This window comes from Sapajus apella, unplaced genomic scaffold (genome assembly GCF_009761245.1).
Source record: "Sapajus apella isolate SASKATOON/1434 unplaced genomic scaffold, GSC_monkey_1.0 scaffold69, whole genome shotgun sequence".
Classification (NCBI taxonomy): Eukaryota; Metazoa; Chordata; class Mammalia; order Primates; family Cebidae; genus Sapajus; species Sapajus apella.
Window position 1 is genome coordinate 10,767,774 of NW_022437009.1, and position 9,858 is coordinate 10,777,631.

Sequence of the window (9,858 nt, forward strand, 5' to 3'; positions counted from 1 at the left end):
TTTTTTTTTTTTTTTTTTTTTCTGAGATGGAGTCTCGCTCTGTCACCCAGGCTGGAGTGCAGTGGCTCGATCTTGGCTTACTGCAACCTCTACCTCCCGGGTTCAAGCAATTCTCCTGTCTCAGCCTCCGGAGTAGCTGGGACTACAGGCATAAGCCACCATATTCGGCTATTTTTTTTTGTATTTTTAGTAGAGACGGAGTCTCACCATGTTGGCCAGGCAGGTCTCAAACTCCTGAGCTCAGGTGATCTGCCCTCCTCAGCCTCTCAAATGCTGGGATTACAGGTGTGAGCCACCGTGCCTGGCTGTCTTTCTAGTTTATTAATGGAACTTTGGCAAACACAAAACTTGGAACTAGGCCGGATGTGGTGGCTCACATCTGTGACTCCCGCACTTTGGGAAGCCAAGGTGGGAGAATCACTTGAGCCTAGGAATTCAAGACCAACCTGATCAACATAGTGAGACCCCTGTCTCTATTAAATTTAAAAAGCATATATACTTATAAATATATATCATATATATACAAAAACAAAACTTAGGACAAGAAGTTAAGTTGCAAAGCACACACTTGGCTTCATTATGAGTAGCTGCTTCATTTTCCAATGGGAAAAACAACAAAGAACCGAGCAGTGTAGTTAGGAGGCAGAGTCCCTTGGCACCATTCAATTCCCACCAGCCTCTCAACTCAGCCCTCCCTGCCTCTTGAATTCTGCCCCAGAAAACTCATCCCTGTCTAGAGCTCAGCCCTGAGGGGCGGAGCTGGAAGCCTGCCTGCCCTGTGCTGCCTCTCCCACTGTGGAAGTCCCTTCTGTCCTGGTGAAAAGGACGCTTTCCAGCCCACCCATGTCTTCCTTGGAAATGCCGGGCCATGGGCTCTGTGTTCTGTTCATGATCTGCCATTTGGGAGCGATGTCGTGGACATAGGTCAAGGGACAGGCTTATCAGCCAGTGGTGTTAGAGGCCCCCTGACCTAGTGGGGCCTTCTGGGCCCTGCCAGCTCTTTTGCCTTCCAGAGACCAGGACTTCCTCCCTGTGGGAGGAGAGAGTGCCACACAGAAGCAGACAGTCACAGTGCTGTACCCGCACAGAACTAGTTTATTCAGTAGTATGGGGCATGAAAAAACAACAAAACGCTACCATATTTACAGCAACAACCAAACTGTACAATCGGATGGTTAGTATCAAGTTAGCATCCAGCATCTTTGTATTTTTTTAAGTCAAGTCATCAGTAGTAAAAACCAGTTAAATTTTTAACCCTTTGCAGGAATTGCTGAGGGGAGATGGCAGGGGGGAGAATCCAAGGCAGAAAAGCCAGAGCCCGGCCTCACAAATGAGAAACAGGAGCCTCTCTTTCCTGCCCACAGCCTCTTTCTAGCGACCTGCTCCAGAAGGAAAGTCAGTGACAAGTCTGAAATACATGCTTGGAATAAATGGTGACTCAGATGAAAAGCAGTCAGCAAAACTGAGGAGAGGGGAGGAGAGGTGGGGAGATGGGGAAGGGGGCAAGGGGAAGGGCTGCTGGGAACACCCAGCCTGTGATGGCCACATCAGACCCCCCGGACTGGACACGAACCCATCCCAACACAAAAAGAAAATAAATAAAACAAATATATTAACTCTCTCTTCACAGGGAGCTGGGGTGGAGTCGGGGAGAAAGAGAAACAGGACCTGGTCCTTTGAAGAAGAGAGCCAATTCCAAGAAGGGGTTAAAAATAGAACATGTCTCAGAGGCCACAGCAGGTCAGACAAAGTAGTGTTTGTCTGATTTTGGGGGGTGGGGTGGGTGAGTGGACACCAGAACCCAGACTTGAAACCTGTGGGTGAGCACCCTCAGGGCGGCGGAACCAGCGAGGTGTTCACTCTTCCTCCTGCCCCCACCCACACCACAGCAAAGAAGCGCAACTTAACACGACTGGCCTGCCCCAGGTGCGGGGCGGGCAGGAAAAATGAAGCACTTTTGGGTCAGCAACTGAGCAAACACCTGGGCTGCCGCGCACGGCCAGAGTCCAGGAAAAGGAGAGGGGCTGGGGTGGCCTGACCCCCACCTAGGGGCACAGGCTCCCCTCAAAATGTGTTCATGCAGCATTTGGGGGTCCGGGGGCGCTGAGTCCTTCTGCCCCCTCGCCGGACAGGGCTTTTCCAGTTCCTGGGAGAGGTGGCATAGGCAGAGCAAGGTGTGCCCTTTGCCCTGGCCCCTCACCACTCTGAGGCCTGCCCGGGTGCAGCCCGAAGGGTGTGACACCCTGGGTTCGTGTGGCTTTGTCCTTTCCTTTTGGTGATGGCGAATGAGGGGCAGGCCCCCCAAGAGTCCCTCTCCTCCCAGAGGCACAGCAGATGGGAAACTGAGGAGAGGCTGGGAAGCATCCTGGGAGGTCCTATCCTCTTTGGGAAGGGAAAGGGGAGTCAAATTCCAGCGTATAAAAAAAATGAATCCCTGAAGTCATGAAGAGTGGAGATCCTTTTTAAAATTCTTTTTTTCCTCTTTTCTGAAAAACTTTGTCTTGGAGATGTTGGCCCCAGGGGTCCAAAGTGCAGTGAGGGAAATGGTGGGGGGGGAGTTGGCACTAGATGGCCTTAGGTGGGGTGGGTACCCCTCCCGGCAAGGCCCAGGCTCCTCAGATGGACGTTTCGTCGCTGCTGCGGGCAGGCGATGGGGAGCAGGGCAGGATAAAGCACAAGACAGGAGCAGGGCATGAGTGCGGCTGGGGAAGGGAAGGGAGCCTCGGGCGTAGGAACCACGGCCCAGGGTTAATGCAGGAAGTTAAAGAAGAGAAATCTGGAGAGGCAGGAAAGGAAAGTGGCAGAAAAGGCAGACAGAGGGTTAGTTGGAACAGAGGAGAGAGTGAAAGCTTTCACCAGACGAAGGAAACAGGAAAGCATGCCCAGCTCCCCATCCTCCCGCACTCTGCCCTAGGCTGAGCCCTGCAGAGCCTGAGGGGTGACCCGCCCCATAAGGCACCGTGGTTTGTGGGCACGGCATAATAAGGGAGCTGGGCCAGTTCTGCCCATTTGTCCTCTGAATGCCAACCAGAGTCGCCCGGTGAGGCCCGGAAGCAGCTCTGGGCCCAGCAGGGGCCTCGGTGGGGCTGCACCACATCCCACCCACCCGGCCACACTCACTCGGAGCCTGACGAGTCCTCATCCACTGTGCCTGCCTTGATGCTCATGGCGATGGGCATGACCCCGTTCAGCTGCTCCTGGAGGCTCTGCCGGGGCGGTGGGCGGGGAGGGAGGCCACCCCGGCTGCCCTCACTGGCAGAGGAGCCCCGGGAAGACCCTGTGCACTGCTCCAGGGGGAGCCGCAGGAGGCTGCTCTTCTCACTGATGGTGGGCAGACACTTCTTCTTAAGGATGCCTGCGGGCCGGGGCAGGGCTGTGAGGTGCAGCCACAGGGGAATCTGAGGAGTGAGGCTGCTGACGGGGCGAGCATGGCAGCTGGGGGTGCCGCACTCACCTTTGTGGGGCTGGACAGAAGAGCCTGGAAGGGGGCCTAGGGAACCCTGAGACAGGGCATCTCCATTCTCCCGCAGCCGCTCCTCAGGGGCTCCATTGCCACTACTCTCCTTTGCTGTGGTCCCAAAGTCTCCTGGCCAGGGGGCTTTCCCAGCCCCTGGGCCACCATCTGGTGGGGAAAGGAAGTAGATGAGGCCCACAGAGGGGAGACAGCCAGGAGGCCACCACCCCAATCTTGCTTCAAAAGAACCTCAGGCCCACTTCCTCCCACTGGCCCCAAAGGCCACAGCCCCATGCTGGCCCACCCTTGGGAGTACTGTGCAGAGGTAATCTCTCGGCTCCCGGCCCCAGCAGGCTATCCCAGCCCTGCTCTCCAGGGAAGGTGGCCTCCTCTTCCTCCTCCTCTTCTTCTTCCTCGCTGTCTGATGAGTGGGTAGAGGCATAAGAGCCGCTCTGGTCATCTTCTAAGGACAGGTCACTATCGGAGTCCGTGTCAGGATCTAGGAGGACAGAGAGAGATCACAGCCAGTCCAGCCACCTCCACCCACCTTCAGTAAAAGCCAGCCAGCTGCCCTGGTGGGCAGCCAGAGCCTTCGGTCCTCACCATGCTGCTGGTCTTGACCTTCCAGGAACAGGCCACCTGGATCCCCCAGGCCAGGGGGCCCTTGGCCAGGGTTCAGTGTGGACTCCTCCCTAGGAAGACAAGACAATGCTGCAGGGGTCAGCCTGGCCCCTTGCCCAGGGTCCCAGTCTCTCCTCTCCCCTGGAATCCTGGTTCCTACTTTGGGTCCCTTACAGCTTCTAATCCAAGCTGGCCCCATGTCAACCACAGTGTGTGCACCGCAACTCTCAATGGCTGGCTGGCCTGGGTCCAGCATGCATGGGTCCCTCCTCCCCTCCTCCACCCTCCCATCTCCCGGGATTCACCTCAGCAAGAAGGGGATGTAGCTGGGCTGACTCTTGCCTGAGCGGCTGGCGCTGTGCAGAGAGCCGGCCGAGTCTCCGTAGGGCTGGTACAGCCGTCCATCTGCATAGGGGCTGGGGCAGTTGTAGGACTAGGCGGGGAAAAGAGGGGTCAGTAAGTGGGGGAGTGGAATGGTGGGCCCCAGGCTGGGAAGTAGGAGGGTAGAGGGAGCTTGCTCTAAGTTCCATGCTCAGGGCTGAAAGAGGGGGGCCCACTTCTCTGCTGCCCCCATATTGAGGCCTGGCAATGGTCATAGTTCTAATACAGCTGTGCCACCCCTGCACACCCCCAGGGACCCCCGGACTCACTATATAATGGCTCTGTAAAAGATGGGACCAGAAACTGTCTCCTGAGAGCATCTTGGAAGACAGAAAATTTACTAACGTTCATGAGAGATTCGTAGGGACAAGGTACTCATTACCTGATTATCTGTCTCAGCCCCATCTCTTTCAAGTCAAAATCCTACACATCCTTTCCAGCATCTCCTCCCCAGGCCAAACAAACCATTTCACCTCCCCTTCCACCTTTCAGAAAGGGAAGGAGATGGAGAAAAGGGAAAGGGGAGAGGGGCCAAAAGTGCAGGCTCAAGGGGGGCTCCTATCTCCTCCTCCCTTTGCCACCTGCCTAGGACCCATGGCTCCCTCACCGAGGTCAGGGTGGACTTGGTGGTCAGAGCAGGGTCAGGGCTGGGCTTGCGGCTGCAGGCAAGCTTCAGTGCTTTCCGGACCTCCTTGCTGAGCACCACGTAGGAGAGGAAGATGAAGGGGCCCTGGCAGGCAAGAGGCAGCAACGTCTGTGTGTATTCCGCCACCCACAGCCCAGGTGCCTCCCCTCTCCACAGGCTGGGCCAGGTACCTGGATGCAATTGCAGGCAGCAAAGAGGTAGTGGAAGAGGAGGGTGTCGCTGTTGACAGAGAGCAGTGCCAGCAGCCACGCGGCACTCAGCAGCAGGAGGACGGCGAAAGAGGGCTGCAGCCCTGAGCTGGGTGAGGGACAGGCCATGAGTCCGGCCATGAGGCTCCCATGCTGGTGCCCACCCATAGTCCAGGCACCCCAACTCTATACTCACACAGGACCTTTCTTCTCAAAGCCCTGCCGCTGGGCAGCACAGGAGGCCCGGGCCGCCAGGATGTACAGGAAAACACTCATCTAGGCAGGGGCAGAGGGTGTGGGGTCCTCAGTGGGGACAGACGGCTTCCACCCAGCCCACAGGGCCCCATGGCCTCAGCTGTCCCTAAAGGGAGTCCTGAGGACACACGGCCTCAGTAGCAGGAGGACAGCAACGGAAGGCCACGGGTGACACCCAAACCACCTGCTAGCACTCACCGAGACGGCAAAGGCCACTGGGCCAGCAAAGCTCCAGATAAGCGTGTCATAGATGGAGAGCCAGCAGAAGTCAGGGTTCCCATAGCCCTCGGGGTCCAGGCCCACGGCCAGCCCTGGAGCATGGAAACAGATGGCAGCAGGGGAGGGGCGGTGAGGGGCCTGGGAAGTAGGGCTGCAGGCAGGTGGGCTCACAGGGCTGGGCATGAAGCCTGGAAAAGGGTTCCGCCCACTATCAGCCCCTGGATAGGGGAGCAACCGCTGGGTCCTCAGAGTCTGGGTTAAACTAGAGGGACACCTGTGAATAAGCTAGCCTGAGGCATGTGGCTGGGGCCTCAGGGCCTGTATGTGGGTGGGAGAACATGGCACGAAGGTGGACCTGGGGCCTAGAGATGTGGGACCCCAAGGCCGGGAATGGGTGGGGGTACCTGTGATGAAGGCGGGCACGCCCCAGCCCAGCATGTAGTAGAAGCGCATGGGGCCTGCGTTGACGTCGCGCACCTCAGTGAGTGCCCGGTACAGGTGCAAGGCCTCCAGCAGAGCCCAGGAAAAGGTGCAGAGGTACAGGAAGTGCAGCAGGATGGCGATGACTGTGCAGGCAAACTGAGGGTCCAGGCCAGGCCGGGTCAGTGACTGGGGCCCACCCAGAGCACGAGCTCTGCATCGGGTCAGGCAGGGAGGAGGGCCTGGGTATTGGGAACTGCTTTGCAGGAACCCTGGGCCAAAGGCCGGTGCCTGTGGGATGCTGGGGGATTCCCAGGGAGCTGGAGAAGAGGAAACCCTGGGCCAGGCACTGCGCTAGGCACCTTATCAGAGCTTATGGTGCAGGAGCAGGGATTGCCAGTGGGGGCTGAGGAGGGCGCCTGAGAAGGAGGGGACAGTCTCTGGGCAGTAGGAGCATCTTACAGGGAGGTCGGCCTGGTTGATTCCCAGGAGGAAGACCAGCTGCGCCAGGCCCAGGGCAGCTGTCAGGTTCCGCCGGATGCCGTGTTGGTTGGAGCGCAGGACACGCAGGAGAGTGAGGAAGAAGAAGGTGAGCAGAAGGGCGGCCAAGGTGATACCTAGAGCCACATATGTCAGTGTCTTCAGTGGCAGGATCTCCCCATTCTGCAGAGTGGGTGGCAGGGGGCCAGGGAATTAGGAAGGACAGGGCCTGAGCACCCAGCCTCATGCCCTGGGTGCCCACCCACAGGTCTGCAGCTGCCCCTGTGGGCCCCACCTCCCGCCGGGACACGTCCATGAGCACAGCGAAGCTCGTCATGTGGTTGCACTGGCAGCTGACATGGCTCTCATTGCGGAAGACGACTTCACAGCCTCTGGCCGACCAGCCACCTGTGCCACTGACCCTGTGTGAGGAAGTCAGGGTCAGGGAGACAAGGAGGGTGGGGCATCCAGGGACCTGGGCTTTTGGCCCAAAGCCTTGGGGGTGAGGGCAGCGCAGGCTCACAGGATTGAATGGTTCCAGAAGACACAGATGGGTTTGGTTCGCTCCTCTGTCTCCAGCAGGCGGAACTGCACCGTGACGGGCTTGTCCAGGGCCCGGGGCAGAAGCTCCTCATCGTCATGGACGCTGATGCTCACCACGGGCGTGTTGATGATCGGGCGTTTGGGGACCCTAATGTGGGGCAGGCAGGTGCACAGTCACCACAGCAGTCACATGACTGGGGAGACACCCTCCTGCCTCAGCACTCACTGCCCAACCCAAACCCCAACCCACCCCTGTGCCCTGGTTGCTGACCTCAGGCTGCGCTTGTCGGGGTCATAGTTATGGGGCAGTAGCCCGGCCAGGGTACGGTAGATGATGACGCTGGCCACAGCCTCACCCTGGCTCAGCTCCGGGTGCCGTCGCTGCCGCCGTGCCAGCTCCTCTGACTCCTGGGCCTCTCCAGGGCCCGCGGGCCTGACCACAGGGGGCGTCTCTGGGAGGGGACACTGTCACACTTAGCTGGGCCCTGCCCTCGGTGGAGTCTCCACAGACACCAGGATCCAGCTCCCATCCCAATCCGTGGTCACCACTGACCTCTGAAGACAGACTCAGGCAGAATGACCGTTGTCTCAAGGTCTGGGGGTCGCTCGCCACGCAGCGCCTCGTAGCGGGGCAGCTTGGCCCCGGCAAAATTCCCCTTGTCCAAGCGTACTACGGAGATGACTAGGGAAGGGGATGGTCACCGATTGGACCTGGGAGGCAAGCAGGCCCCCAGCATGGCCGCCCTCGGGGGGGACTCCCTCCACACACCCCTTCCCAACCCAGGCACCAGCCTCACCAATGTTGGGCGTGACGATGGTGAAGGGGCTTAGGTAGGTGTGCCGCATGTTCTGGGCCAGGGCGCTGGCGTACGCCTCATAGTGCTGGAGCAGCCAGGCGGTGCCACCCTCTGTCTGCTGGATCAGCTCCCAGTGCCGCTTGTTGGCTGCGTCCAGGAGGGCACTGCCCACCCGCAGCAGATTCTGAGGTGGGCAAGGTCACAGTGGGTGTGCTCACGGCCCACACCTGACATCCACCAGGGAGTCCTGGCCTGTGCCTGGGCCATTCCCCGCTCTCCACCAGGCCCCTCCCTCCTCGCTCGCCATTGCCTCCCCCCGAAACGCTCCTGGATCGCACTGCCCACTCAGGTCACCGGATGCTCTGCCCCTAAGCCCTCCTCCTCATTCTCTACATAAGAACTTCCCAGCCCTGTGCCTGGACCCACAAAGATGTCCTGAGATACTGCTTCCTCCCAGCCTGTGGTACCACAGACTGGCCTCCGCTCTGGGTCAGACACACAAACCTTATAATGAGAACGGTTGGCAAGAGGGCCGGGCCAGGGCTCACAGGATTTCATGGAAGCCTCTTGCCAGCAGCCAGCTCCCCATAGGTGGGTGGGAGGGCCCCCTCTGGCCACCAGGTTGCCAGGAGCAGGCTCGCTTACCATGACCCCATCTAACCAGCCAGCCCTGCATCCTCTAAGCCCCACCTCAGTGAAGTGCACGTCCTGCGTGGCGGACAGCCCGAAGCCTCGCTGGGTGCTCTCGTGGGCCAGCAGTCGCGTGGCCAGCTGGTAGGCCACCTTGACATCGCTGCCAAAGTAGCCAGCAGTGTGCTGCGTGGCATTGCGCAGGAGCAGGGCCAGCCGCTGGGAGCGCCCTGAATCCAGACCTGACTCATTCCGCTGCAGCCGCTCAGCCTAGATGGGAGAAAGTGGAGTGAGGGCAGAACTCTGGAGCAAAAGAACCTCAGGAGAGGGGAAGGATGGCCTCTCTAGCTGGGAGCCTGGGAACACACGGGCTGGAATTCCAGAATCTCCTTTCTCAAAGATGGGAGTGGGGGCAAGTGAGACTCAGGACAAAGGAGAGGGAAAAGGTGGCGATGAGGGGGTTCACTTACGAAGCCCTTCAGCTCTGAGAAGGTGACGGATGTGCAGTTGAAGAGGTTTGGGGGGAGCCACCCCCTGTGCTCGTCACAGTGGCGCACAGCAGTCCCTGGGGGAAGGAAGCCAAGAGGGCTGCCTCAGGGAGATACACAGGAAGCCCCTGAGAATGGCTGAGAGGTTCTGCTGGAGGCCAGCACCTCATGGGCCAGGGACAATGATAAGCAAACAAGGGCCCTGGTGAAACAGGAAGACAGGTATATAGAACACGAGAGCCAAAAAACCTCTGCAAGATCGGTCCACACAGGGGCTCTGGGGGAATAGGGCAAACGATCTCCTTGAGCTCCCATCACTGCCTGTCTCCAGCCACGACTTTGTGCTCTTGGCCACGCCCTGCCTATGAACCTGCTCATCGCCAGTCCAGGACCAGTTCCAGCCCCCATCCTGGGCTGGGTCTCCTGGATCAGCAGCCAACACCCCCTACTCCCTAGACTGTCTGCCTTTGTGGTGGCGTAACTCCAGGACTTGGTGTTGAGCAAATGACAGGAACCCTGCATGATTCATCTTTGAATCTCTAGCATGGTCCTATGCCGAGCACAGTGCAGGTTTTTCAGCATTTTTGTTAAGAGTCCAAGATGTGGCCAGGCGCAGTGGCTCACACCTGTAATCCCAGCACTTTGGGCAGCTGAGGCGGGCCGATCACGAGGTCAGGAGTTTGGGACCAGCCTGGCCAACATAGTGAAACCGTTTCTACTAAAAATGCAAAAAAAA

The 9,858-nt window shown here is 58.7% G+C and overlaps 1 protein-coding gene across 3 annotated transcripts in view; it reads right to left on the reverse strand.

Moving 5' to 3' along the window:
- Nucleotides 1-1,075: 1,075 nt before the first annotated feature.
- The window catches only part of CELSR2 (cadherin EGF LAG seven-pass G-type receptor 2), a 25,971-nt gene continuing 17,188 nt past the window's right edge, over nt 1,076-9,858 (reverse strand). Inside the window, exons 16-35 of one of the 3 annotated variants that reach the window (XM_032249874.1) lie at nt 9,105-9,199; nt 8,695-8,904; nt 8,005-8,188; nt 7,761-7,889; nt 7,479-7,659; nt 7,188-7,355; nt 6,960-7,086; nt 6,647-6,847; nt 6,169-6,343; nt 5,744-5,856; nt 5,487-5,566; nt 5,273-5,399; nt 5,064-5,186; nt 4,726-4,776; nt 4,381-4,508; nt 4,058-4,146; nt 3,759-3,953; nt 3,455-3,622; nt 3,121-3,355; nt 1,076-2,637 (exon numbers count right to left, since the gene is read on the reverse strand). In XM_032249874.1, the coding sequence (XP_032105765.1) occupies nt 2,616-2,637; nt 3,121-3,355; nt 3,455-3,622; nt 3,759-3,953; nt 4,058-4,146; nt 4,381-4,508; nt 4,726-4,776; nt 5,064-5,186; nt 5,273-5,399; nt 5,487-5,566; nt 5,744-5,856; nt 6,169-6,343; nt 6,647-6,847; nt 6,960-7,086; nt 7,188-7,355; nt 7,479-7,659; nt 7,761-7,889; nt 8,005-8,188; nt 8,695-8,904; nt 9,105-9,199 (2,801 nt within the window). In that variant the 3' untranslated portion in view covers nt 1,076-2,615. Of the gene's footprint in view, nt 2,777-3,120; nt 3,356-3,454; nt 3,623-3,758; nt 3,954-4,057; nt 4,147-4,380; nt 4,509-4,725; nt 4,777-5,063; nt 5,187-5,272; nt 5,400-5,486; nt 5,567-5,743; nt 5,857-6,168; nt 6,344-6,646; nt 6,848-6,959; nt 7,087-7,187; nt 7,356-7,478; nt 7,660-7,760; nt 7,890-8,004; nt 8,189-8,694; nt 8,905-9,104; nt 9,200-9,858 lie in introns of all 3 variants that reach the window. The other 2 variants (XM_032249873.1, XM_032249875.1) reach the window with 2 other exon arrangements.